This window comes from Larus michahellis, chromosome 18, assembly GCF_964199755.1.
Source record: "Larus michahellis chromosome 18, bLarMic1.1, whole genome shotgun sequence".
In the NCBI taxonomy this organism is placed as follows: domain Eukaryota; kingdom Metazoa; phylum Chordata; class Aves; order Charadriiformes; family Laridae; genus Larus; species Larus michahellis.
The window spans coordinates 5,916,787-5,944,757 of record NC_133913.1 but is presented as its reverse complement, the minus strand read 5'-3'; the positions used below and the strand labels follow the sequence as shown (position 1 = coordinate 5,944,757).

The following is a 27,971-nucleotide window of genomic DNA, read 5'->3' as shown; positions in this document are numbered from 1 at the left end:
GGGAGCCGGCTGCTGTTTAGCACTTTATTAAAACCAACGCGAAGAGCCAGCACCCGCCTTCGCCCAGACGCGCGCTCTCCCGCGGGGAAACCGCCGCCGAAGGAAAAAAAAAAAAAAAAACCCAAAACCTCAAACAGCAGTAAATGAGTTTCAATGAAGCGGGTCCTAGGGCTCAGCCCGCTCCGGGGAGGGATGGGACCCTCAGATCCAAAGTCCAGGGTGACCCACAAGTGATGATCGTGGGAACAGAGGGCAGGAGGGAGGGCGAGCAGCCAGCTGAGTGCCTAACCCGCGTGAAATGAGGCGCTGCCTGTCTGCCTGTCCCCCCCCCCCAGGCAGATTTAACACGTTTCCATTAAATCAGCGTAAAAGAAGGGGAAATCTCATGTCCAAATTCCGATTAGCCAGGGCTGCGAGCTAGGAGGGGGACCAACCTGGGGACACCCGGTAGCAAAAACAGCACCCGAGAGGCCACTTACTCCCCCGGTGAAGAGGTTGCCCTGGAAGACGTTAAAGTGCCTAAATTAACTGAAATCCCACCGTACAGACCCACAGGGGGACAACAAGGGCCTCGTCCCCTCCACGGGGCCGCAGCCACACAAGGAGAGGGGTCCCATGCCACAGGCACAGCTGCGGGTAAGAACCTGAGCAGGAGGAAAGGAGAGGGGAGCCGGGAAAAACAGCCCTCCATTCACCTTGGGAAGTCTGCAAGGAGACGCCTCATCCCACTGTCTGCATTCAGCTGGCAAAGCTCATTAAAAGAAGTGGCCTTTCGCTGCCCTTTTCAAACCTGGAAATTCGGGCCTTTTCCATGACAAAAAGAAAAGGTGAATTAAGAGATGAAATGCCGGAGGAGGAGGTACACCAGCCCTCCAAGCCCAGCTACAACCGTACCCGCCACCAGCCGTGCCCAGAGGAAATCCAGGGAATCCTCCAGGCGGGCGTGCAGCCTCAGGACCTGCCGGCGCGTGCTCTGCCGGTCCCCGGAGTTGTCAATGACGTGACTCGCTAATTTGCGCTTCTCGTCCAGCGGGAGCTGGGAGGCGATGCGAGCTTCTGCCTCCGCCTGGGACAGCCCGTTCCTCTTCATCAGCCGAGAGAGCTGCGTCGGCGGGTCGCTGCCGGGACAGAAGGGCGGCACTGAGATGAGGGTGCGGGAGGGAAGAGGGGGTTTTCCCTGCCTTCCTTGGCATGAGGGGGAAAAGCCCGGGTAAAGAGTAGGGGGGAGATGCTCCCCGCTTCATCCGGGATCCGGCGCAGCCATCCTGCGCTCGGATCAGTGGAGGCCGCACGCGCAGCGCTGCCCAGGCTGACCCTGCTGGGTGTTTTTGGCATTCGCACACGGCCCGTAACACTGGGGTAATGCCCCAAACCCTGCCCCAGGCAACGGAGCAGAGGTTGTGGAAGGCCCAAAGACAGCGATTTCCCCTGTACGATGGTGCCAGGTTTTGGGGAAACCTCATGAAGAAGCCCCTCGTACACTAGGATAAGAAAAGTGTCGCTTCTCACGCCGACAGAAAAAGAGGCAGCGTTACCGAGAGGCTTCACGCCAGGGCTGCAGCTCAGTCCTCACCGGAGCAGGAGGGACGGGACGGTCCCCTCCAGCCCCTAAGGGAGGTGGCAGCATCCCCGTCCTCACGGTTCCCGTGGCACTTACCAATAAACCAAGACGGTGTATTTCATAAACTTGGTCAATCTGTTGTTCTCGAAGAGCAGAGGGATGTCGAGGATCACGTAGCGGTAGCCTGCAGAAATGACAACACCCCCAAAAAAAAAAAAAAAAGGGAACAGCGTTACTTGGATTCCCAAATCCCTCATCCTACACATGCACCGCGGCCACGGCTGCTCCGGTAAAGCCAGCGGGAGAGCTCTACAGCTCCACCATTACAGCCGAGAGGGGAGCGGAGCCTGCTTGCCCTCCTCCCTCGCGGAGGGAGGAAATGGTTTCGTTCCAAGTTTCCAGAGGAAAAAAAAAACAAAAAACAAAAAAACAAACACAAAAAACAAACCCTAACCTGGATGATCTCAGACCAAAAGGTGAAGCTGCAGAAATATAATGAGGAGCTGAATCGAGAAGCTCAAATGAAAGCGCCTGTGCCTGGCTGTCGAGAGCGGCAGTCACGCCGCCATTGCCGGCCTCTCCAGGGGAGCGGTGCCCACAGCAGAATTTCCTCTCCTCTCTTGCACACGTCCGAGACTCCGCCAGGCTGCAGTCATTTGAGCTGATGTTTCCCAGCTCAGTTCTCTTCCCTTTTTGGAACGCTTTGGCTAAATGGTTCCATTTTCCCATGGGGAGCAAGGAAATCCTTGCAGACCTCTCACAGCCCTGACACTGAAACACTGGGGGGGCCTCCAGGTGCGGCCCCAGGGCCTGAAACCTCACCAAAACTGGCCGAGTTTGGTTCAAAACTGCCGTCACCAGGCGGAGCAGAGCTGGTGACTGCCAGCCACCGTCCTCCCGGACCCTGCAGCCCACCCCAGGCTCTCTGCGTGCCTCTGCCCTTCGCAAGTGCCAACTCCCCCGGCAGCTGGCAGCATTTGGGGACGTCGGGGTACAGGCAAGGGTAGGGGAAAGCTGCAAGCCAGGACCTCGCTCCCCTCTGTGTCCCCCAGCCGTGGGGACATGTCCCGTTTTGCTGGTGTCCCCTCTTTATAACCCAAACCCCTTAACCGAGCTGGCCGCGGCAACGAAAGCCTTGACAAAGACATAATCATCCAACAAGCCACCATTTTACCAGCATCTCCGCCCAAAGAGACTTCTTGCTGCCCTACAGTTTGATCGATAAGAGCTTTCCTTACACAGCGATCCTTAGAGACGACATCCAGCTATCCCAAATCATTAAAACCTGACTAATGAGGACAAAGCAGCCTGCTGAAGACACACAGCGCTCTCGCCGAGGGGCAGGACAGCATCCGCCTCCCCAGCCTGCAGCCCCGGGTTCAAGACTCCGTCTCTGGCTCCCGGCTTTCCTGCCTGTTGCTTCCCTTCCCGCTTTCTCCTCCTCCTCCTCCTCGCCCCGCAGCAGAGCACGGCCCCCGCGGTGCCCCGGCACAGGCCTATTGAGCTGTCACAGGGCTCAGCTTTGATAAGCTCCGCGAAACCAGACTGACTCTATTAAGACATCCTTCTGTCTACACGGAGACCTCCAAAACAGCTGGTGATCTTATCTGGCATTTGATGAGACCAAGTTTGACAGCTGTATTTGTTATGTTTATCAGGGGAAAAAGCGGGACTTTGGAAACCACAGCCGTCAGCCCATTTCTCACCTTATCGAGACTAAAAGGGCTCCGCAGCTTTCATTGAAGGCCCGGGGAGGCTGGGGGCAGGGAAGAATATTTGGCCATTTCGGAAGGTATGACATTATCCAGCAAGTAATCTCAGAAGAGGCCTCACAATGCTTTTCTCAGGCCCTACAGATGTACTTTAAACCATAGAAGGCGGCGGTGGTGAAGGGCAGCAGTGAAAGGCAGGAATGAATCCTCCAAACGCCGACGAGAAAGGCCAACGGCGGCAGAGCACAAAGGCCGTCACTCAACGTCGGTTCCCTTTCTCCTTCCCCGTCCCTCTTCCCATTTTCAAACCAAAGGCAGAGCAAGGAGGGACAATTCCGGCCTGGGCAGGAGTCCCGGTGTGCTGGGACACGGCCTCTTACCTAGCACAAAGTACTTCAAGATCTGCTTCAGCATCTCCTTCTGGATCTCCGGGTGGGTGATGGAGTTCAGCAGCTGCCGTTTCTCCGGGTGGGAGAAGATAATGTTTCCTAGAGCCTCGCGATTTATCTCGCCGTTCTCCAAGAGGATCTCGGTGCCAAAGTAACGCACTATCCGCTGATAGGCCTTCAAGTGGGGCTGCACCACTGATAACATTAAACAGCCGGAGGTTAGAGCCAGTTCTACAGCACAGTCGGTGTTTGCATCAGCGATCGGCCTCAAATGAGTTTTGTTCATTAAATAACCGAGCTTATTCTCCTCGGCGGGCGGCACATCTGCCTGCCAGCACATGCTGAAGCGAGCGCGGCGCGGCTCAGCGCTGCAAACCGGCAGACACCTGGCATCGGCGCCGCAGGAAAAGTGCCTGCAAAAAAAAAAAAAAAAAACAAAAAAAAAAAGCCAAACCACCCCCCCCCCCACCCTTTCTCAGCTCAAGGTCCCTTGGAGGGCTGACACCCGAGTGATCGAAGGCTCCTGCAAACATTAATTCAGCGCCACAACCCTCCCTCGTGCGTGCTGCTGCTGGGGGTTAGGAGTCAACAGGGCGAGGACTCGCGGCTGGCTACCAGCCGAGGAACCGGCAGGAACGGGGCAGGGGGGCTGAGCCGATTCCTACCGCCGAGGAGTCGAGCAGGGAGATCCTAAAGGGACCAGAACCAGCGTCAGATTTATTTTAGCGGAAAACTTCAGCGCTAGGTGAACACAGCCTGGCTGCTACAAGTTGGCTCTGGCTGCTACTAAGGATTTTTTCCCCCCCCCCGTCTTTCGCCTCAGCCACCAAATTCTTCATGAGAATGAACGCAGAAACCTTCTAAGAGATCAGTTCCCGACAGGTATTTGCAAGGACTCTGACGTTACACGAGTATATAATTTGAAAGCCACCAAAACCAAAAAAAATTAGCAGCAAAAAGGATGCAGTAATAAAACGGTAAGTAAGATCAAGCCGAGGCCAACCACAGAGAATGACAGACCATCTATAATTTTCTCTCCAAAATCCAGGAACGTTGCCCCAGGTTGTAACCTCGGGCCAACCTAATAAAAGTCTTGATGACCAATTTCTTTCTCCCGCGGAATTTCACATCGAGGCAGTTTCAGGATGGCTGGAATCCATACAGTAAACAAACACGTATAAAAAAGGAATTGGAGGAAAAAATGAAGTGATTGGTAGAAACCCGACACTGAGTATCTGTAGTGTTTTCCTATCGCCTCTGAGGGCTTTTAGCACCTCCAGCAAATTTTCCCCACCTCGAGGGGAATTACAGTGCAATAAAATGTTAAGAGCATCGCAGCTTTGAGCGGCTACAGGTTAAGTTCTTCACCAAACAGAAAAGGCGCAGGCACTTCAAAACGACACCGCCTGCACCGCTGCTCAGCTGCAGACCCGAAACCTTCCGCATACACAATCAGCAGCCCTTCCCAGAGCGAGCGCGGCTCTCCTCCTGATCCCGGCGGTACGGAGGGATTAACATCTCGCCCCGCATGGCGCAGGTAATCGGGGAGAGCAGGGTCTGCTCCAGTCCCGCTGAGGCGACAGATCTGCAATTCTGGGTCTTTTCTGTAGCCAGGACAGCACATTTCCAGAGCAGCGAGAGGTAGGTGTGCTGTGCAGAAGCACAGACCGAATTCCCTCCGATCTGGGATATTTGGAGCCGCTTTTTTTTGTTAGTTTGTTTGTTTTTGGTTTTGAGCGCCTTAAGGCACGAGTAATTTTGTGGACCAATCTCTCAGTATTTACAACCAAGCAACGTCCACCACAGAGGGAAATTCTCTTTCCCACCCAACATGTTACAGAACGGGTGACCCGGGGCTGAGAGGGGACGTCAGATCAGCCGAAGGAACCTGCTTTACAAAGGGCATTTATTTTGCCACAAGTTGGCTTTCCAAGCCAGGAAGTATTGCACTCCAGCAGAGGGAAACTCAGGGCAAGATCTCCCCGTGGTGTTTGTTATTAGGACAAGATATAAATTTTTTTTTTTCTTTATTAAAAATATATCCTAGTTCCAATCCCCCTGAGACAGCTGCTCCACGCAGCCTCATCGACATGGGAGGGAAACACTTCTCTAATGTACCCAGAGCACCCTCTGCCGTCTGTGCTTCCCCGCATCAATCCCAGTTGTCAGGGGAACCTCAGCGAGAAAGATCAACTATGCAAAACTCACCCTCCCTGGCAATAACATCGGCATCAATCACGGCACAGCCCAGTTCCCGGAGTACGGCCACCACCGTGCTCTTCCCCGACGCGATTCCACCCGAGAGTCCGACCAGGAACATTGTGCTCTGAAATGGAAAGAAAAGACCTTGAAAAACACGCCAACGTGGGGCCGTTTTGTTCACGCTGGGTCCATCAACTATTTATCCCAAACAGGCGACTTCATTCAAAGCTCATTTTCATACGATCTCAGGGCATTACCAAGACATCAGCATGATTCTGACACCCCTCTGAGCTGGGTTACCCCTGTTTTACAGGCTGAAGAACAGCGTTGAGTTAAGTGAGGCTTTCCTGGACCCTGCTAACTCTGGACATGCAACTCTGGCTACCTGCAGCTCCCCTTTAACACCTGCACCCATCAAGCCGCAGTCTCACCTACAGCACCCTAAATCAGAGGAAATTTCCCGCAGGGTGACCCCGGATCAGTGACAAAGGGGAAGAATTCAGACAACATCCCAGCCTGGACCGAGAAACGCACGGATTGAGAGGGAGAGCCCTGCTTGATCTCTACAGCCAGGGTGTAGGAGGAGATAAGCTACCTCTGACATAATCGGGACACAACGCACAGAAGGCAGTAAGTAAATCACATCCCCACGTCACCTGAAAGCCAGCACCAGCAGCCCAACGGACGCAAGAATCGTGGCTCTGAGCAGCAAACTTGTGTCTGTTAGCTTGCGAACGCAGCACTAAACACAGAGTCTGCGCTTGCCGACGGCCTTGAGGCTGGGAGGGAGCCGGTAATCCCCCAGCCGGACTTCTCTCACAGTTTCTGCATCGAGATCTCTCCCCAACTCAACCCAAACCCTGCAACTCTCTAAGTCCCGCTTCCAACCGTTCACCAAAAGGCTCAGCGACACAGAGGCAGCTCCAAACAGGAGCAGGGACTCCTGCGAGCAAGGTCGTACCTGTATCCCCAAAAAGGCAACGGCCACGGCAGGCTGGGAAAGGATGAATCCTGCAGGACCTGGGGCAGCCGTGGCAGTGCAGGGAACAGACCCCAACGCCCCCACTCCAGCCCCCATGGAGCAACCCCAGCCCCAGCCGAGGGCATCCAGGGCTTTGTACGGACGAGTCCTGCAAATCCCCAAGGACAGAGCCTCCTGCTTCGTTGTCACCTTGTCCAGGGTGACACCACCCTCACAGACAAGGAGCCTGAAGCTCCCGAGCCCCAACTCGTGGCTGCTGCCTCTTGCATCTGAGAAGGAACTGGCTCCGTCATTTTTGGCCAGGAGCCACAGGCTGCTGGTAGTCACCCTTCAGCTTCTTCCACAGAGGAAGGAGGCCCAGCTCCCACCAGATCACCCGGTGAGCCACATACTCCAAAACCCAACCCTCTCGGTAACTATCACTCTGGTCTGCCTAACCTGGTTCTGGTGTCACACCTCCTTCCTGACACCGTGGCCACCAGCCCCCAAAAAAACTCTGCGCATACAAGAACCGGGTACCTGCTGCCCACACTGTCCCCCACGAACAGGGACCGCGCCGCTTTGCGCCCAAAGGCAGCAGTCAGGAACACGGGCCTGCAGGACGGCTGAAGATGGGTGAAAACACAGCACTGCTTCCTTTCGCTAGAAAAAGGACATTTCTGTCATAACTCAGTCCTGCAAACGGGACCAAGACCCACGGTCTGGGGGGGAATAAGTCCGTTGGCAGCTGGAGGCAATTCAACAGCGGGAGGAACCAGGAGTTAGAGCAAAAGCCAGCAACGTCACAAAGCGACTTCACTTCGTGGCTGCCGAGAGCCGAGGCCAGCCCGAAGCAGCACCACGTGCTCCTTTTCCCTTCCAAGACGCCAGGCGAACAGATGGGGTTAACGGCAGCAATGACGAGGGGGAACTCAAAGGGAATCAGAAAGGGCACTCACAATAAACATCAGTGCTTTGCGGGAGGCTGACGTAAATCCCAAGCTTTGTTGCCAAGCGAGTACCTGGTCCCCATGGGGAGCCTTTCCCGGCGCTACGGTGGGCTTGGTGCGACAGAGGGGCTGTTTATTTATTGCAGCGGGTTAAAATCCAACCCTCCCTGGCAGGATTTCATACGCCCTCCGCGACGGCCTACAAGGGCTAACGCTGCACGAGGAGAATCAGGCCTTTGGTGCGCTGCCTTGCGGGGGTGGAGGCTCCAATCGCGTTTTCTTTTTAAAAATACATAAAAATCTCTCCTGGCCATGTAGAGTAAATACAGGGTTTTAACTGCAGTAACCCCAACGCTCTGGCCTCCAGCCTCAGCTGGGACTTGGTCCCAAAACCCCTGCTATTTCTGTCCCTCCGTTACATACCTCCGCAGGCAGGCGGCTGCTGCGAGAATTACCGCAGGGGTAAAAGAGCACTTGGAAGGGTTCATCTAGAAACCCCGGCCAAACCGGGTTTGAAAACACTTGCGCTGTCACAGGGCCGGTACAGATATAAGATTCACAGTACAAGGTATAAATATTTAACAAGCTTGGTTTTGAACTGTACACAAGGGTAGAGAGACCAGCCCATTCCTGCAGATGCTACAGGCAGGAGCCAGAACTAGTTTTCCCCAAAATGCACCGTTTTTTTTGGTGTGTTTGGGCTCTGCCAACTAAATCAAGAGTGGGAAAAGCTGAAAGGCGAGCCGCGGCGAGCCACAGAGGCAAGTCAGACTGGAAAACTTGGCGAGTTATTCCTGCTGTGAGGAATGGTGCCTTGGGAGATGTAACCCGGAGCCCTGAGGAAGCGGCTTTTGAAGACTGATATGCCCAAATTTCCCCCGTGTCCCGAGTCCTCTGGTTTTCAAGGAGGGCGCGAGTCGCCCACCTGAAGCCATCGGGCCAGCACACCAAGGGGGACAGAGCTGACACACGTCCCCCACTGCCACCCTGCACCCAGCCCTCCTCCTCCCGCTCCCATCATTGGCTCTGCCTGGGGCCTGGCACGCTGACAGACCTGGTGCTCGGCTCGAGGGGGCTGCAATTAAAAGGAAAAAAATCATAAAATCCATGGTTACCTCGGTGGGGAAAAAGCCGCCATCACCATCACCACCACGAACCACCCCCCCGGCCCTGTCAGTCGGTACCAAATCAACCCCCGTGCACCGGCAGCTTTGGCCGGGCAGGGCCCTGACAGAAAAAAGGCGCTTCCCCGGTGGAACCGAGCCGGGCCCGGCCCCGCTGAGCCCGGGGCCCAGGACACGGTGTTGGGGGATAGAGTAGGGGGTGTCAGGCCGGGCCAGGCCGCCCCGGGAGAAGGCGGCGGGCCTGTCGGGGAGCGGGGCCGGCCAGGCCCGGGAGGGCGGCGGGACCGGCCGGAGAGCGGAGCGGGGCCGGCCAGGCCCGGGAGGGTCCGCCGGCACCGGGCCGAGCCGCCGCGGGGTGCGAGGCCCGGTGCGGGTCCCTCAAGCCGCCCTCACCCACTCACCCTCCGCCCGGCTTCAGGCGCGGCGCAGTATCCCGCGCGCCTATTGGCTACTGGGAAGTGATATTCCCTCTCCTAGCCAATCGGCGCCGCTCTCGTTAGACTCGTCCCGCCCCCTCGGGCAGGAAGCGGGTGGGGGCGCGGGCGCCGCGGCCCGGCCCCTCCGTCCCCGGCTCAGGCCGCGACTCCCCGCCACGGCGGGCGCCCGGCGCGGCTGCCCCGGTGCGGGAGAGCCCTCCCGCTCCCGCAGCGCCTACAAACGCCTACGGGAAGCGTAGGCCTAGCACCGGGCGCGGCCCGGCCCCCGCACACCCGCGCAGACTACCGGTCCCGGCATGCCCCGCGAGCCGGCGCCCAATCGCGGCGCGCTTTGTTGGGGGGGTGCGGCAGGCGCCGAGGCCCCGTTTCAAGATGGCGGAGGACGGTGAGACAGCAGTGAGGCGGCAACCGGCGAGGCCCCCGCGGCCGCCGGCGGAGGAAAACGACCACGAGCACTGCAGTGACTGCGAGAACGAGGCGGAGCGCGGCTCCCACCGGGGGTGAGCGGCGGCCGGGGCCGCCCCCGCGGCGGCGGCCGGGCTCATTGAGGCGGGCAGCGGCCGGGAAGTGCGCGGTGCCCCGCCCCGCCGGCGCGCTGATTGGCCGGCGCGCAGCATCCCGCGCTGCGATTGGGCGAGCCGCCCGTCAGTCTGTCGGGGGGGGACGGGCCCGCGGGGCTCCAATTCACGCCTGGTGTGGGAGCGTGTTCTGAAGCTAAGCAGGGTCGGGCCCGTTCGTGGCGCGGATGGGTGACGGCGTGGGGGTTGTCCGCGGGGCAGCCAGAAAGGGGCCGCGAGTGCATTTTTTTTGCCAGAAATGAGCCCAATTCGCAGCTCTTCTTGTCCATGCGTTAGGGTGTGTCTTCCCACATTCCCCAACTCCTCCAGCGCAAGCCTTGTCCTCCTCCTGGCATCTCCGCCACCGCGGTGGCACCCAGGGTGGTGGCACAGTTGGGCGCGTTGTCTTGCTCCCCGGAGCCTGTGGCCTCCCGTAGCCGTTACTGCACCCTGGAAGAAGCCCAGGCTCCTGCACACCCATCCCATCGTTATCCTAAACACAGTCCAGGGTTTTGCAAAGCTCAGCTGACATCGTCTTGTGGCTGGAGGAGCGTGGCGTCCAGAGGTGCGCAATGGTGAAATAACAACGATTAGGCTGGGAGTGAGCGCGTGCGGCGGGGCAGGTCCGTATCTAGGTAGGAAAAATCTAAAATCCCTAACGTAGTACCCGTGTTACTCACTGCCTTAATTAACGAGGCGCAGAGCTGCCTCCCCATGCCTGTGGTTTGCAGGAGAGGCTTCGTCCTCGTTCTTGCTGGCTCTGCGTGCGGCGGGGCACGGGAACATCACGTGTTTCCAGAGGTTTCCGGAGGTTTTGTGCCTTGTGCTTCGCGCACCGGAGCCTCGCCAGGCTCCTCTTCCCGCTCGCCCCGTGCCCCAGCAGCTGCTTTCCCAGCCCTGCGACATGGAGACCGTCAGCTTGAAGAGCTCTTCTCCCTCCGTCGGCAGCTCTCCGTAGGCAATCCCGCCTGTCCGCTAAGTGAAGTGAATAAAAGGTCACGCAAGAAATATCACAGAGGCTTTTTTTTATGACGGCACAGATGCCTCTTTATATTTTATTTGCCTCCCGGGTGTGGCACCGTGTCTCAGTTTAATAGGTTTAGCCGTGGTTGGGGAGATTTTTCTTTTCTTTTCCTCTGACATGATTAGGTTTGTGGAAACCAGAGCCGAGCAGAGAGGAGACGCGGTGCTTAATCACCGTTATTGCCCAGCCCAGGGCTTCAGCCTGCCCTTTGCCAGGAAAAGGTGTGTTCTTGAGCCCTCTTCCTACCCTAGCGTGGGCATCGCACCTTCTGCGACCCCGAGGAGCTCAAATGCAGTTACCTGCCCCGAATAGAGCGAGCGTTGAAGCGCAACAAGGTAACTGGGCAGCCTGGGAAGTGTCCTGTAACAAATATACTTAAAAGAGTTCGGATCGCCCGGGAAATAACATTAAAAGCGTGGCTGGTGGGCAGAGCGATAACGAGCGCAAACCAGGGAGGCTTTGGGGCTCTGGCAAATCTCCTGTCCCCCCCCCAAATCTAACAGGGGATCCACCTAGGAGAGAAAAGACCGAGGGGGTAGGAAAGGTGGCGGTTTTCTTTCTTGACGCACGTCGGGTCCGTCGATGTCGTGCTGTCACATTACATTGGGGCGTGGGAGCGATTCTGGTCCCCCCGGCTGAATGCTGTCCCCAAAAAGGGGGCAGGGGAAGTGCCTGGGGCTGCGGCGGTTTGCAGAGCGCTGCTGGGAGTCCTGCCTCTGCCCAGGGCACCTTGAGAGTCACTGGATCTTGGCTCTGAGATTTAAAACATAAAAATATTACTTCGCGAGAGCAATACTTCCTTTCCTTTTAAGGACAGGAAAGAGGAATTGAGTTTCCTCTGCCTTCGTCCTGTGTCAGCACTGGGAAGTGGCTGCCCCGCTCTCCACTGCGGCCGTCCGAGTTGATTTCCTAGAGAAAAAATTCCCAGTTTGATGTTTGTTGCGATTTCCTTTGTGCAGAGAGGGCTTCTGTCATGTCTCCGGCGTCTGCGGAGGGTTTATTCCCGTTGTAGATAAAAGACACCGGAGAGGCAGGAGACGCCGGCACGGGCTCTGCTCCCCGGAGCTGCCGCGAGCTCCGCGGGGTTTGTCGGTTCGCAGGCAGCAAGCGGCGGCGGTGAGACCAAGGATTCGAGTGTCCCAGCCTCGTGAGACGGGTCCGTTGTTGGCAAAACCACCCGGGGACGCAGTTTTGGGTGGGAAAAGTTCAGGGAGGGTCCTGTGGCACGAATTGGGTTGTTGCTGGAAGGGGCGCTGGAAAGCGAAAGGGCTTTTTTTTTTTTTTTTTTTTTTGGTGGGACGGCGGGCAGCTGCCTGGTTTGGCGATCCCTGCCCGCACCTACACCGCGAGAGGACGTTCCTGGGACAACCGCCGTGCTCCAACGTGCAGAACTTAGTGGTGGGTGTTACATGGGGCACAAAACCGCCGGGCTCTGCGTTGGGACCTGTGCTCCGCCATCTGCAGAGCCTCCCTCCCCGCTCCGGCCCCTAACGAGATTACAACCTAAGTACCGCGGGCGATTAGCCCCAGGTTTGGCAGAAGGATTTTCCAGCGCCTAAATAAGGAGCAGGGATCTATTCTTTCTCATCCGATACCGTTCAGGCGAGGAAGCCAGGCCCTGCGGTGGAGGAATTGCAAAACCGCACAAGCCCTTGTCCCAGTCTGCGTTTCCAGTTTGGGTTTTGAGGAAAAACGAGCGGCGTTTGGTACCGTTTGCTGCCTTAGGTGGGAGACGGTCTGAGAGCCCAAGCGTGGCCTTTCGATTTGTGTAACGAAAGATGCTTTTTGATGGCCGCAACGTGTACGCTGTGGGGAATAGCGCCCTGCCCTTGCCATCGAAATCCCCCCGTGCCGACCCAGAGCTTCCTGCTGGGCTTCGGGAGCCCGGCAGCTGCGGGGAGCCGGCCGCAGCCGCGGTTGTCCTCCCTTGTGCTCCCCCAAGTTGCAAAAATAAAGCTCTCGGATCTGGGAATACAGCGGGAGCGCGCATGGATCCAGGTGGTACATAACTGGGTGCTGAGCCCCAGTTTGTTACTGGTTGTGTCTGCTGGTGGAGGACGGTCAGGCTGAGCGTGTCTCACCTTGAACAAGCACAGCCGGTTTATTTAGGTGCTTCCAAAAGTCTGCTTTCGAGATCGCTCAGGTTATAGGTATTATTTTCTGCGCAGCGGTTAAATTGGGCTCCTTTCCCTCAAACTGGAGGGGCCGTCTGGTAGCGGGGAAGGGGGGTTGCAGCGATAGGGAATGGCCGTCATGGTGGTGATGCCTTTTCTGGGAGAAGGGAAAAGTATTTTCCTTAGTCCGAAAACAGACCGTTGTGATCCCGGAGGGGATCGGGAGATGTTTCGCGTAGAGCAGCCAACGCGCCCTCCTCCACCCGCTTTATCTCTCAAAGCAGCTCGGGCTGGAGAGGAGATAACGGGGGAAAAACGCCGTAAGCGCAGCCGGGAGGGCCGTGGGCTGTGGGACGGGAGCTGGCCGGCCTGGCGCTTAACCCTTCCTGGGGGGTAAAACCGGCGTCAGCCCTTGCAGCGACTGTGGTAACTGGGATTTCGGACGGTGCAGCTCATCCCAGGACACTGTTGGGATGATGCCGTTAATTTAGGGAGCGTCCAAGGGGCTTCAGCTACACTGGAGCATAAAGAAGAAGATATTCTCTTTCCTAAATGGACTTAAAAATAGAAAATGCCTATAATTGTTGCTTCCCAAGGTGTAGCGAGTTGGACCTTCGGGTTTCCCAGCATTTTCCTGCGTGCTGGCGACTCCTCTGCCGGGTTGGTTTTCATCTCCCAGCTGGAGCAGGGCCCTTCCCCATGTCACGGCACCTGGGATTGCAACAACCTCATCCCACCTCGTGCCACCCTGATTTCTTCCAGGTCACGATGGCTTTGCTCATAAATCAGGGAGGGTTTTTCTCAGCGCTTTTACCTGCGAGCCCGGCGTGGGGCTGGAGCGATATTGGTTGGGCTGAACTCATTAGCGGCAAGCAGGGAGTTGGCAGCTCTGATTTATGAAGCAAAGCGACGCCGACTGAATATGCAGGGGCTGGGAGGATTTTATTTGTCGCATCTGACGCCCACAGCATCCCAACTCGGAGGTGACCTGGGAAAACGTGTCCGTCTCCTTTGGAAAGGGGCGGCTTCCCAGCGTCTGCCCTTGCACGTGCTCGCAAAGCCCCTCATGCTGTCAAGTTTGCGGTGTTAAAATCGGGAAGGAATGAGTTGGATGTGTTTATTGCAGCTCCGCGGTGGGTGGTTTGGCTCATCCCAGAACCTCAGTGTGGCCATCGTGGCTGGCTGGGCACTGGCCAGGTCTCGCTTGTGCTCTGCTGCAAAGGAGTTAAAAAAAAAAAAAAAACAAAAAAAAACCAAAAAAACAAACCCACAAAAAAAACCCAACCCAACATTGCGCATTTGTCACCAAAATCAATAGCGGTGTCAACACCGCTTTGCCGTAATTACTTTTGCTGTCATGTCAGAGCTTGCGGCTCCTCGGCTGGAGGTAAAGCCCTTTCTGGGGGTGGGAGGAAAGGTGAGGCGTCCTCCCCCCTCCCCAGGGATGCTGATCCCCGCAGAGCTGCGGCTTTGTGGCTGCTCCTCTCTGTGCTCTTGGAAAAGAAGGGGGGCTTCTCATCGAGCCCCTTTTTGGGGAGCAGCTCGCCCTACGCCACTGCTTGTTCCCCGTGCCGGTGGGCGGACGCTTGCCGTCTCCCGGTGTTTCACGTGGGGGCTCTGCCGACAGCCAGGAATCTTTTTTGCCAAACAGATGCCATCCAGCAGAGTCCCCGCTGCTGGTCGGGTTTTGTCCGGAGGAAAGCCGCCTTCCCCTGCTCAGCTGCTCCGTGTCCTGCAAACCAGACGTCTCCGTTCCGCGGGGCGACGGCTGCCCGTCAAGTCGGGTTTCTGCGCCGGGAGCAGCGGCGGCCTCGCCATCCGCAGGCATCCCCGCACCCAGCCTTCCCGGCTCCGTCCCTCAAAAAAAGCATTTCTCAGCCCGCTTTTCCCTGGTTTCCAAACTCCCTGCTCAGACCAGGGATATTTTTTTTTAAACCTTATTCCCCTCCCTGCTTTCTCCTTTTCCTGGCCTTGCTGAAATACATAGTTGGACGCCGTTCCAACGTATTTTCCAGCGTGTTGCTTCTTTCTTTTTCTCGCTCCACCCATTTTACTGCTGTCTTGTGTTTGGTAAAGACATTAAGCTGGTCCAGGAGTAAGCAGGACTTGGCCGGGGGTTGGTTCCAGGCTGGCCGGTGCCTTCGGTTCACCGTCTGCCTCTGGGCAGATGAGAGCCGTGCCGTTGTCCCCGCTGTGAAAGCAGCAATCGTTTTGGGGTGCAAGGAAGGAGGTGCCTCTATATCTTAGAGTAAATAATATACTGGCTTGGATCCCCGAGCTGAGATTTGGGGAAAGAAGAGGATGAGGTCCCTGGGCGCAGGAGCGCAGGGACACGTCCCACGGTGTCGGGGCTGGTGGGAGTCTCCAGGGCAGGTAGGGCAGACCCAGTCCCACAGAGCTTGTACCGGTTTCCAGCCAGAACCGCTCTGGTGCGGGCTGGTGGTGGGCTTGGCGGTTGTAGGTGCTGTGGAGATGCAAAGAGCGGCTCCCACCCAGGATTCTCCATGGCTCCGTTCTCCCCCTGTGGAGCCAGACGCAGGTTTTCATCCTCGGTGAAAACAGAAGGAGGAAGATGCTGTGGCTTTACTGCAAAACGAACTCTGTGCCATTGATGGGGACAGGACAGAGCTGAGCGACACTGGCGGTGTGCTTTGCAGAAGACCCCTCGTGTGTGTCGGCCACTGGCCCAGTGTCCCCCTCTCTTTCCCTCTCATCCCTCTGCTCGATCCTGCTCCAGCCGTCTCTGGGGTTGAATTTCCACCTGAGCCGTGACCCTCTCAGGGACCGTAACCTGGTTTGGGGGACCGTTGGCAGGGAGGCTCCCGGCTTGGGGTGCCCCAGTTCCACAGCAGTAACGTCACCTGTCCCGCCTTGGGATATCTCGGCAGGGCTGAGATGACACGTGCCGTGCTGGTGGCAGGCGCCTCTCCTGTCTCTTGGCATCAAGTCCCAGCCAGACCTGCCCGTCGGCGAGGCCGGGCTCAGCGCGACGTTCCACACCTGCGGCTGCTTTGGGGCCGTCATCATCTGGGTGTCCCCGCATCCCTGGAAGGAGGAGCGATGCCCTGGCACAGGCGCTTCCCACCCTGTGTTCCCAAAGAGATTTGCTGCTCAGTCTCCGTTTTCCAGCTCCACGATAACAATATAATAATTTTCCAATCGAACAGCCACCTGTTCTCCCAAGGTCATCACCTCTGCAGGGGGGGTGACATTTGGTGCAGTGTCCTTGGCCACCAGCCCCTCTCTGGTGCCTGGCCCTGCTGTGGCCGGACCAAGGCTGGACAAGTGTTTCCTGCTCCCATGTCTCTCCTTGGGCTCAGAGAGGAGGAAAAAGCCCAAGCTGGGCATCCCTGATGTTCCACGTGGTGGCTTTGGGCATGTTGGGGCTGAGCAGGGTGATGTGACAGCAAAGACGTGGTCACCTGCAGTGCAGGGCTGGCTCGTGGGCTGGGAGATGTTGGCGCTGGTCCCCTTTTGGGAGCTCACCGCGGGGAGGGATGCTGGGGAGAGGACACGTGGCCGCACCCCCCGTGCACTGGGTATTCCTCCTCCCGGAGACTTGGATTCAGAGCAGGGAGCTTGTATTTTCTTTAGGGAGCTTTAGAAACCTTATAAATGTTCTCCGGTAAAAGAAAGGCTCTAATGATGTTTCTTTTGTTCCCTAGCGGCTTGAGTCCAGCAAATGACAGCGGAGCCAAAAAGAAGAAAAAGAAACCGAAACGGAAGAAAGAGAAAGGAGGAGATCAGCCCGACCAGGCTCAGGACCAGTCGGCGAAGGTGACGGACCCCTTCCCACAGTCACAGCCCCATCTTGAACCTCGCCAACGTAGCTTAGGGCAAGGAAAGAGTCTCCCGATCCTGGTTTTAGGCGCTTGGCTGCTCAAAAAAAACTTCAGGTTTAGAGTAATTTCCCCGCCTGGCTGCGTGCGTGGGAATTTCCGATGCTGCGGGAGGCGTTTGCGGAGCGCTCCAGGGTAAACGCGGTCCTTGGCTGGATATGCCAGCCAGTTCCAGCGCTGCGGTGAAAGGGTCAGACTGGCGCCTCCGAGTTATTCTTTCCGGATACCAGCTGCCCCCTCGCAGGCGGGGAACCGCCACCTGCCAGCTTCCTCTCCTGCCCGCAGCCAGCACAACGAGCCCCTTCTCCTGCTTCTTGGACGACGTCTGATGTTGTTGATTTTTTGCTTGATTAACATAAGAACAGCAGCCGGGGCAGAGCACAGTCTGTCTTACCCTTCTTGGCTTTGCCCGATCCTCTCTAGCAGACGGCGCTCCGTGAAGGAGCGTGGGACGCGCAAGGTTTGTCCCTCCCAGCGCTGGCAGTCACCCCTCTTGTCCCCTCGGGTCCGGTGGCAGGGGACACGCACGCAGATCTGCACATCGACAGAGGCTGTTTCTGTCCGATGCCCAGTTCCCATCCAAATATTTCTAAGATTTTGTCCTGTGCAGAGCATTTAACTGGGGCTTCAAACTAACGTCACCGGGAATCAGGGAGGAGCTGGGGTTGTGAATTCAGCCCAGAGCTGCCCGCCCTGCCAAGGTCTGCCTGCGGGGGGAGGAGGAGGAGGAGGAGGAGGAGGAAAGTTGTCCTTCATCTTGACTCAGCCTCTCTGCCTTGTCCTGGTCCACAGCGCGCAGGGAGTTCTCTGGAAGCTGCGGTTTGCAGATACGGATCCAGCTTAGAAGCAGTGAGAGAGAAAAGCCACCGCAAAAAGGCCAGGCGCTGGGTGTGGGGGGACCCGGGGTGTCTCTGCGTGGGTGTTAGCCAAGGTGAGGCAGGGAGGTTAGCGCTTGGGGCTCGCAGCACCCTCCTTAACTGAAGCTTAAAGCATTTTAAGGCACTTCGTCTGTCCCTTTCGATCCAGGAGTGCCTAGAAACCAGGTCTAGGTGTGTGGCAGGTGTCTGCTAAAAGGGTTCATCCATCTCGTAGAGGGTTACGAGAGGATCTAGGCTGGGAAGTGAGTCTTCTCCCTGCTCTCCCCTTCCTGGCAGGGTCAGCTCTAGGTTCTCCTAATGAGCTGAAGTACAGACTTGGTGGCTCAGCTTACTCATTTTGTCTTTCCACCCTCCTTTTCCGCCCTCAGATGAACTCTTTACCCGCTGAGAGGATCCAGGAAATTCAAAAAGCCATCGAGCTCTTCTCTGTAGGTCAGGGCCCTGCCAAAACCATGGAGGAAGCCAGCAAGAGGAGCTACCAGTTCTGGGACACGCAGCCAGTGCCCAAGCTAGGTACGTACAGCCCCTCGCTGTTCCGTGCTCCTTGGGGGAAGCCTTGTGGTCCCCAGGCTGCTCAAAGAAGCCCAAAGAAGCTGGTCTCTGGCTAACAAGCCAGTCCCTGGATGGCCCCTCACTGCTGTCCTGTCTGGGCTTCGAAGGCATCAATGACGCTTGTCCGCCGTTCAGCATCACGGACTGAGCGGCCGGCCCTGCCGCCGGAGAGCTGTGCGGGCAGCTGGGGGGGCCGAGAGGGACGAGGAGCCGTTTCAGACATCCGAATTGATGCCTCCTGCGTTTGGGCGTCCCTTAATCTCAGTCTTTAGCCCTTGAATTGGGTCTCCCCGGCCCTCTGTGCCCAAGTTTCATGCGGGGTGTTGCCAGCCTTTCTCTTGCCGAGTCCCAGGGGGGCTGGAGCTAACCGGCTCTCCCCTTTCGGCGGGATTCCCAGCAAGGGGTCCTTGGTGGGGACGGTAACTTGGGGTGAGACAGGGCCAGCCAGTGGTGGGAGCCTCTGGGGAAAGCAGGTCCACGTGCCACCACGTCGTTGGTTTGCTGGGCTCACATCAGGCTCTGGCCCAGGCAGGTCCTTGGGTTTTCCAGCTCTAGTCCTGGCTCCAGCCCTTTCTCCGGTTTGCATTTGATGCTGCTCTTGATGCTGCCACACAGATCGCTGCGTCAAAAGGCGTTCCTCGGCGTGGCAGGAGCACTTGGCAGCTGAGCACATCTGAGAGGGGCAGAGCCGTGTGGCTGGAAGACGCTCCTTCCCGAGCTAATTGGAGCAAACCCGCAGCGCTCCCGGGGTGCCTGGGATTGCTTCGCTTAGTCTCTCCACCCCTGCATCCCCCGGGAAAATCCATGCAGAGCTCAGGAGAACTAAAGAATGAGTCCAAGCCCATGGTTTCGAGATTTACCCGAAGCTTGTCATGGCTTCAAATTGGCTGCTCTTCAGTAATTTCCTTCATGGGGTTGTGTCCGACCCCTCTTGCTGCAAACACCGCGCTCGATTCCCTTTTTGTGTTGTCGGCACCAGCCCGAGGCTTTCTTTGGGCTCAAAGACTTCGCTGGGAGCAACGGTCTGAGCTTTGTGCTGGGAAAACTGTAGTGAGATGGCACGGGCTTACGTGCGACAGCAAAGCCTGAGCTTGCAGTTCCCCTTTTTCCCAGAGGATCCTGGATGTGGCAAACACCGCTTCTGCTGGGGTAGACCCTGGAGGAAGGGTGGAAGGGCACAAACCAGCCCGCTCCTGGGTCCCGACGTCTCCCGTGGTCCTTGCCCAGGAGCACGCTCTGGCACACAGCGTTACCTACACGAGGCTATTCAGGGTCGGGGAACAAAAGCGCTGTGACATTTTGGGAGCCGGGTTTCAGAGCGATTCAGCACCTGCTCAAAACAGAGAGGACGGCCAGGGGTGAGCGTTTCTGGAAGCCGCCCTGGGTGGGTGTGATGGGGGCAGTTCTTGCTCTGGGCTTTTCTTCACCTCCCCATTGCCAGGAAACCTTTTGAATGCCTTTTTAAGGGAATTCCTAATTAGCGCGGCTTGCTTCTCTTGGCAGCGCTCAAGTGATGCCGCTGTGTTGACATCCCCGAGAAAGCCGGTGCTTGAACCGACATCTCTGGGCTGAATCGGGGACTTTCTTGGCTGACTCGGGGACTTTGGGAGTCAGTGTATTTTCAACAGAAGGTGTCTTGTTCGCTGCAGCTCTTCTTTAAGCACAGTGGGAAGGAAACCCTGACGCTTGCCAAATGGCAGGGGCCAGAGCTGGCCGGGAGAGAGCTGCTCTCCGATGGAGCGGCTCACGGGAAAGTGCTGGCCGAGGCTGGGACTGTAGGGATGGGGAAGGATAAGGCATTGCGTGCGGACCTGGAGGACATAGCCCTGAAGCTCGGATCAGTTTGGTCGCCTCCTCTCTACTGCGCTGTCGGCTCTACCTGAAAGAGGAGTTTTGGTTCTCTGCCCCCGTGTCCCATTGAGCGCGTGGCCCGTCCCAAACCGGGTGGGTGAAATGGTGATCCCTGGCTGCCCGCACCAGGCACTTGAGGGGGGAGATGCACGCTGGGGAAATTGGTCGCCAGATGGAGGTGGCGTGGAGACTTAGCCTCAAACAACAGAGAGCATCTTCATGGCTCCCCGCTCTCTCTTACAGGAGAAGTGGTGAACACCCACGGTCCCGTTGAGCCAGACAAAGACAATATCCGTCAGGAGCCATACACCTTGCCTCAGGGCTTCACCTGGGACGCCCTGGACCTTGGGGACAGAGGGGTGGTGAGTACAGGCAGCTCAGCACATGCATGTTGGGAGGGCGTCTCCGTTGCATGGTCGGCGGTTCCATGCTTGGACTGCTGAAGCTGGTTTTGGGGAGGGGAACACATCTCTCGCCACACCAAGCGACTCTCCAGCTCACGCCATCTCCTTGGAGTTAGATGGGTCCGACTTCCCCCACCCTGCAGCTACCTCTCACCCATCCCACGTTGGCCAGGTTGGCCTGGCTTCTTCATGGGGATGAACAGGGTCTTCTGCACATGCTCTTTAAGCCTAAGGATGCCTGAAGCCAGGAGTTTTCCCTTAGGAAGACCCTCCAGACCCTGACCCGCCTCCTTGGGAGATGACCCAAGGGCAGCAGGGCTCCGTTGTGTGTCCTGCTCCTTATCCTGCTCCGCAGTGGCACTGGGTCGGGAGCCCAGAGAGCAGCACGGAGCAGGGGACGTGGTGGGAGCAGGGACACGGCTGCATGCGGCTCCCGTCGCTGCGGCCACGCAAAATGTGTTCGGGGTCCATTCTGAGGGTAGCTGGGGCGTGCGATGGCTGAATAACTCTCTTGACCTGCTTGGTCTCTCCTGTTTCAGCTGAAAGAGCTGTACACACTTCTGAATGAGAACTATGTGGAGGACGACGACAACATGTTCCGGTTCGATTACTCTCCCGAGTTCCTGCTGTGGTGAGTGGCACCAAACCCGCGGAGCGGAGGGTGTTGGATGCTGCCAAGCCTGATGCCGGTGACAGCGCAGCAGCTGCCTTTGCTTGTCCCGTCTCACGTCTTTCTGAAATCTCCTTTCCCCATCTGTCACCGTACGTGTGTGCAGTGTCTAGGTACGCTGCGAGAGGGGTCTCTCGCCCAGCCCTGCTTGCCTCGGGTTTCTTTGAGCCCTGGTTTCTTTGAGATACGGGAGCCTAAAACTGGATTATTTTCCTCTTTGGTTTGATCCCTCGAGTGTTTGTAAAAATCCCGGTAGCTGAGGAGCTTCCCAGTGCCCTGGAGCTGTAGGATGAAGCGGCTGCCAAGTAATGATGCCAGTAATAATACTTGGAGACCTGTTGCAGCAGAGCTGCTGCTCCCTCAGGGCATTCACCGATCGAGGAACATGATTCCTGTGTCACTAGTGAGAACTTGCCTTGGCCACGGAGGGCAGGAATTGCCCTGGATGCCGGTGGTCCTGCCTTGGTCACATCACTGTCACCCTCTGCTCCTCCTGCCTGCAAACCCACGGCCACGTCGGGCAGCCGGAGCAGGACGCAGGGCAGTGTGGGGAGGCGGGAGCAGGTACACGGGGGACCGTGGATGGGACGTGACTTCTGAAGTGTGTCTCGTCTCCAGGGCGCTGCGTCCTCCGGGCTGGTTGCCCCAGTGGCACTGTGGAGTCAGGGTTGTCTCCAGCAAGAAGCTGGTTGGATTTATCAGCGCGATTCCAGCCACTATCCACATCTATGACATGTGAGTGCTGCTCGGCTGCTTTTCTCACCCTTGATGGCGTGTGGGGCTTCCTGGGAGCGCTCAGGAGGTCTGGCTGTGTTCTCCTCCTCCTCCCTGACCGACTGAGCCAGACCCACGCCGTTCAGCCATGGAGATGCTTTGCTGCTTGGAGGAGAGGGTGGGGGATACCTGAGGTGGGCAGTGAAGTTCTGTGCAAGGACGTCTGTGCAAGGAGTTAGCAGCTCTTACGGCTGTTTTCCTCAACGAGTTCAGCCAGCTTGGAGCTCTGTCTTACAGAAATCCTCCAGAGCTGGATGGAGACCATTTTCCTTGGGAAAAGCTTGGGTAACAGCTTAAAGGAGAGTTCTCCAAACCCAGCCCTTGCCCCTTGGCCATCCCTGAGGCTTTGACTCCTCTTTCTCTTGAAGGGGCTGGAGGTAAATTGCCCAGGGCGTTGGACTGATCCTCCCAGGTGAGGACAGCCGGGTCTCATGCTCTGCGTTGTTTCTTTCCCAAGAGAGAAGAAGATGGTAGAGATAAACTTCCTGTGCGTCCACAAAAAGTTGCGATCCAAACGGGTGGCTCCGGTTCTGATCCGGGAGATCACGCGGCGGGTTCATCTGGAGGGGATCTTTCAGGCTGTTTACACCGCGGGAGTGGTGCTGCCAAAACCTGTGGGGACTTGCAGGTGAGTCTCTGTGCTTCTCCAAAGAGATTTTGGTCTGCAGACCTTCCCTTGCCACCCTGTGGCGTGGGTGGGATTCCCCGGGACACGAGAGAGCAATTCCAGCCCAAGTTTCTCCTCCCCACACCATCCTTTCAGGATTAAGCCCAGTAGCTTTGCTTAAGCTGCTCATGTATCACCAGACAGGAGACTTTCTGCAGCACGAGCGCTTCAGGCCGCCCTTTTTTTTTCCCTCTTGCGGGAGCCGCTGGCCTCTTCGCCAGCCGGTGTGATGTTCTCGCTTGCCCTCTCATGGCAGCTACGAGAACCTCGTGCCCGTGCGGCCGTCCCGCTGGCCAAGAGCAAGTCTCCCACCGCAAGTGTGTTTCTGCAGGTACTGGCACCGGTCCCTGAATCCTCGGAAGCTCATCGAGGTCAAATTTTCCCACCTGAGCAGGAACATGACTATGCAACGTACCATGAAGCTTTACCGGTTGCCCGAGGTGGGTGTCAGCCGGCGTCAGAGCTCACGAATTGCTCCTCGCTGAGCGAGGGGTGAGGCTGGGAACTGGAGGCACAAACATCTCGGCCGAGGTCGAGTCCTCTGTCTGGAGAACTGGGGTTTGTTTCATGTAGTAGATGACTCTGTCAAGCCGTTGCACTTTATTTAATATTTATTTATTTTTGCCCGGGTACCTGCATTTTAAGGGCAAATTCTTGCAGCTAGAGGACCCTGTGAGCTTTTGTTTCGTGGTGAGTCATATTCCCGTCCTCCTGGTAAAACGAGAAGGCAGATATGACAGCCTTCATCTGTCCAAACACGGCCTCGGAGTGACCTTGAATTGGGTTAGTCCCTCATTCTTCAGTCAAACTGATGGGTTCTGTCACCGCAAGTTGTCCTGCTGGGGAAGTTCCCCAGCTGGATATGGGAGAGAAAAAAAACAAAAAACAAACAAAGCATTAAAATTGCCACCACCTTCCCCGACCTTGTTGGCTTCCTTCTGTCGGTCAGAGCTGCTCGCTTCGGTTGAAGAGCGCTGCGTTAGCGCTGGGCGGCACACGGCTCCTGTCTCCTGCCTCCGCGAAGGCGCCGGCTGCTTCTGTGGAGCTACCGATTTTTTGCGCAGAAACCCAGACCCAGCAGCAGTCCGTGATCGGGGCTTTGCTGAGCCATCCCAAGCCTAGATTAGAAATCGAGTCCAACTGGAATAACGTCAGGTGCTTCCTTGTGGTGCCTGGAGCACGTCTCCCAGCCCGTCCCACGTCTCCCAGCCCATCCCCGCCGCGCATGGGAGCAGATCCCCGGAGGGAAGGGGTTATCTTGTGTCGTTAGCGGGTAGGAGGCCACTTCCAGCAGGACTTGACCCGGCAGATGGGGCTTTGGGACTTGCTGTGCTTCTCTGTGGTCTTTGCCGTCGGCGTCACGGCCAATCGCATCCATCCTTAGGCCAGGCAAGCAAGGCTGGGAGGGGGAGCGCTGGGTTGTGGGGCTGAAAATGAGCTGATCTAAGCAGAGAGCATCTCCATGATGCTTGTTGGAGAGCCCTCAGGTGATAAAAGCCACCGTGTAAGGAACACAAATGATTCGTCCCGCTTTCTGTAGACTCCCAAGACTGCTGGCTTGCGGCCAATGGAGCACAGAGATATCTCCGCGGTGCACAAGCTCTTGACTGAGTACCTGAAGCAGTTCCACCTGACGCCCGTCATGAGCCGAGAGGAGGTGGAGCACTGGTTCTTACCTCAGGAGAACATCATCGACACCTTTGTGGTAGAGGTGAGGGGGCGGGGGCAAGAGGAGGGGGGTGTTTTCCTGGGCTTCTGCCTCCACTGGAAGAGTGCGCGGTGAGCTGTGGGAGCAATCGGGGAGGTTGCTACCCCAGGCAGTGAGATACTCTTCCAGGGTGGGAGGTTTGAGCTGCGGGAGGATGGTCCCTCTCCAGCCTGGGCTGCCCCGAGTCTCCTTACGAGGAGCCCACGCATCACTCAGACTGGCAAAGCCCCTCTAAGCCTCCAGACGGGCTTTATCTTGGCTCTGACATGTTGCGGTGTCACTTCTGACTTCCAGAGCGCCCCGGGGGAGGTGACAGACTTCCTGAGCTTCTACACGCTGCCCTCCACCATCATGAACCACCCGACTCACAAGAGCCTGAAAGCTGCTTATTCCTTCTACAACGTTCACACCAAGACGCCTCTCATTGACCTCATGAGCGATGCTCTCATACTCGCCAAGTCGGTGAGTGCTGGCAGGGCCGAGGCGGCACCGCCGGGCAGCTCACCGCTTGCCTGGCCGCCCTTGGGTTTACAGGGAGGGCCGGCCGTGGGGCAGGGCTTGGCCCCAGGGCTGTAGAAATCCAAATCCTAAAGGATCTGCCACCCGGGAGAGGGATGCAAGCGTAGCCTGAGCCCTCTGGCTAGCGTTGAGCTGAGCTCAGCGTGTCTGCTAATTCCTTACGGCAAATGATATTGCTGTGTGTCCGCAGCGCTTGAATTGAGGGCGCCAAGTGCTTCCCTGTCAGCTTCGCTCCCTTCCTCCGGGGGTGCAAAGCTGGGCAGGAGAGCGGGGCAAGCAGCTCACGGGTGGGATGAACTCCCCGGCACGTAAGCAGGAGGAGCTGATGGCTTCGTGTCTTGCCCGCGCAGAAAGGATTCGACGTCTTCAATGCACTGGATCTCATGGAAAACAAAACCTTCCTGGAGAAGCTGAAGTTTGGGATTGGGGACGGCAACCTGCAGTATTACCTGTACAATTGGAAGTGTCCCAGCATGGCACCAGAGAAGGTCAGTGCCTTGGGGTGCTGGGGTCCTCCAGCGTACGGGAAGGGGTCTTGTCTCCTCAGCCCCCCAGGAGTGTGCCGCCACACACCCCTCGGCGTTCCCAGGCCAGCAGGGCACAGAGGAATGGGTGAATCCCATAGCAGCCTTCCAGTCCCTGAAGGGGGCTCCAGGAAAGCTGGGGAGGGGCTGTTTGCAAGGGCAGGTAGCCATAGGCCGGGGGGCAATGGTTTAAACTAGAGCAGGGCAGGGTTAGATCAGCCATTAGGAAGAAGTTCTTGACACTGAGGGTGGTGAGACACTGGCCCAGGTTGCCCAGAGAGGGGGTGGAGGCCCCATCCCTGGAGACATTCAAGGTCAGGCTGGATGTGGCTCTGAGCGACCTGATCTAGTTGAAGATGTCCCTGCTCACTGCAGGGGGTTGGACTAGATGGCCTTTAGAGGTCCCTTCCAACCCAACACGTTCTGTGATTCCATGATAATCCAGTGACAGCTCCTCTGTGCTCTTCCCGCTGTGCCTGCACAGAGCGTGTCCCTGGGGAAAAGCGCTCGCCGTGTGTGTCCCCCCCAGGCTCGTTTTACTCTTGGACTGGTGCAGGTTCAGTCCTTAACCTCACGCGCGTCCGCACGGGCGACCTCGTTCCTCTGGGGGAGGAGGCCAGGTACAGAGAGGAGGCAGGCGGAGGGCTGCGGGGGGACAGATGTGACACCAGTATGGACAGTCTTGCGTATGATCTCGACACAGGTAGTCTCAGTATCTCGACAGGGGGATGGACAGTCGCTTGTCCATACCTGGGAGCTGGTTGCTGTGCCCTGTGAGCCCGCGCGGGACCCGGGTGTCACTGTGCAGCGCCGTAGCCTGTGTGTCAGGCTGTTGCGGTGGGGTGAGACGAACAAGAGCCCGTCTAGAGAGCGCAGATGAGCTTGGGAGCCGCTGGGTGGTTGTTGAGCAGCACCCCGTGACGGTGGGGAGCTCTGCAAGCACGGTCACCAGTAGCATGCGCAGAGGGGCTGAGCCGCAGGGGCTCCAGGGTGTCACCTTGTCCCCAGCAGCTCACTGTCCACCCAGCAGCTCCGAGCGCTTGCAGCTGCGCCTGTAGATGCTCCGTCCGCCTGCCCTGGGCCGTTTTTAGGGAGCGTTTGGTTGCTACCGTGTCCCCACCCTGAAGCCGTGTTTTGGCATCTGTCTGGTCCGCAGCCACCTTGGAGGGGACGGTGCTCGAGAACCAGAAGGCCAGCCGGCTGCGCAGCGCTGCAGCCTGCCCGCCCTACGTCGCAACAGCTAATTAATGCCTTAACGGCAGTAACGGAGCTTCGGTTCCAGCTTTGGTTAAGCTGGTCTTCAACCAGCCTTGCTGTGCCGCTGAGCCTTTCCAAAAGCTCCAGGAGGTCACGGGGAGGTTTAAGCAATCCCTTTTCTCGCTGGTGGGTTGGAGAGCCTGCTAACTGGGAGCGCTCTGGCCATACCCTGTGGTGGGGCTGCTCCAGCGGGTCGGAGCCTGGAAGCAGCCACCAGCGTGTCCCCGTCACACAGCGGCCAGGGAGCAGCCGGCAGTGCCGGCCGCCTGCAGAGGGGTCTGTCCCGCTACTGGGCTCTCGGGAAGCAGCTCCTCCCAAATCTGTTGTTATGTCTAGGACAAGTGGAAACGGCCTCAAGTTGCGGCAGGGGAGGTTTAGGATGGATTATTAGGAAAAATTTTTACACCAAAAGGGTTGTTGAGCATTGGAAGAGGCTGCCCAGGGAAGAGGTGGAGTCGCCATCCCTGGAGGTCTCTAAAAGCCGGGCAGACATGGTGCTGAGGGATGTGCATCCGTGGTGGGTTGGGCAGTGTCGGGCTGATGGTGGGACTCCATGATCTTAAAATTCCCTTCCAACCTCGACGATTCTATGATTCTGTTTAGCTTAGAAGCAACCTTGGCTCGTAAATCAAGGCTCTCTCGCAGACTGGCAAAGTGGGGCTTGTCACACCCCAGACATTGGTCACCTCCCCAGATTGGGGCTGGGCAGGGTCCCTGCGCCCCTTCGGCCGCGAGCCCAGGGCTCTCCCTGCCCTCAAATAGCCCAAAGCCGGTGGAGAAACCCACCCGGACAACGCTGAGCCCTCCCGGCTTGGGCTTGTGAGCTGTGTCTGCCGGGAGCCGGGTCTGGGGCAGAGGACGCTGGCGCTGGGACACACCTTTACCTGCCGTCTCCGTTGTCTCTCCAGGTGGGACTGGTGTTGCAGTAAGCGAGCCCTTGCCAGGAGAGCGCGGCGCCGCCGAGGAGCCGGCCCCGGCGGAGGTGCTGCCCTCGTCCTTTCTGCCGGAGTTGGACCCGTGCCGGGAGAGGTGGAAGCGAAGCAGCCGCGCAGCCGCCCCACCGCCTGGATTCACCGACCGCGTCCCGCAGCGCCGGCCGCCGCTCCCCCGCCGGCGTCAGCCGTCTCCTTTGTTTTGATTTAATTGCATCCTCGTAAAGACGTGATCAAGGGAATGTAACTGCTGAAACTAGCTCATGATTGGCATATAATGGAGTTAACGGGTGAATAATAAAAGTATATATTATATATATTTTAAATCTTTCCTGTTCCAAACTGACACGAGTTGCATTCGTCTG

General features: G+C 57.6%; 2 protein-coding genes across 12 annotated transcripts; one reads left to right on the top strand and one right to left on the bottom strand.

Annotated features, from left to right (window-relative positions):
• Window positions 1-10: 10 nt before the first annotated feature.
• Window positions 11-14,076, bottom strand: DCAKD (dephospho-CoA kinase domain containing). 11 transcript variants are annotated; one of them, XM_074561592.1, is made up of 6 exons: window positions 10,574-14,076; window positions 5,871-5,988; window positions 3,654-3,857; window positions 1,658-1,745; window positions 895-1,118; window positions 11-804 (listed from the first exon to the last, which is right to left on the bottom strand). In XM_074561592.1, the coding sequence occupies exons 1-6, from the start codon at window positions 10,607-10,609 to the stop codon at window positions 785-787; spliced, it is 690 nt and encodes a 229-aa protein (XP_074417693.1). In that variant the 5' UTR covers window positions 10,610-14,076; the 3' UTR covers window positions 11-784. The 11 variants fall into 11 exon arrangements, with proteins under 11 accessions (XP_074417693.1, XP_074417696.1, XP_074417694.1 ...); XM_074561595.1 differs by lacking the exon at window positions 10,574-14,076 and adding an exon at window positions 9,301-9,348; XM_074561593.1 differs by lacking the exon at window positions 10,574-14,076 and adding an exon at window positions 8,891-9,291.
• NMT1 (N-myristoyltransferase 1) lies at window positions 9,701-27,932 on the top strand. The gene is made up of 12 exons (XM_074561583.1): window positions 9,701-9,836; window positions 16,697-16,808; window positions 18,117-18,261; window positions 20,395-20,513; window positions 21,095-21,186; window positions 21,844-21,960; window positions 22,457-22,627; window positions 22,998-23,106; window positions 24,207-24,377; window positions 24,669-24,836; window positions 25,244-25,381; window positions 27,583-27,932. Exons 1-12 carry the CDS (start codon window positions 9,709-9,711, stop codon window positions 27,601-27,603), a joined length of 1,491 nt encoding a protein of 496 aa, XP_074417684.1. The 5' UTR covers window positions 9,701-9,708; the 3' UTR covers window positions 27,604-27,932.
• The last annotated feature ends 39 nt before the right edge of the window (window positions 27,933-27,971 follow it).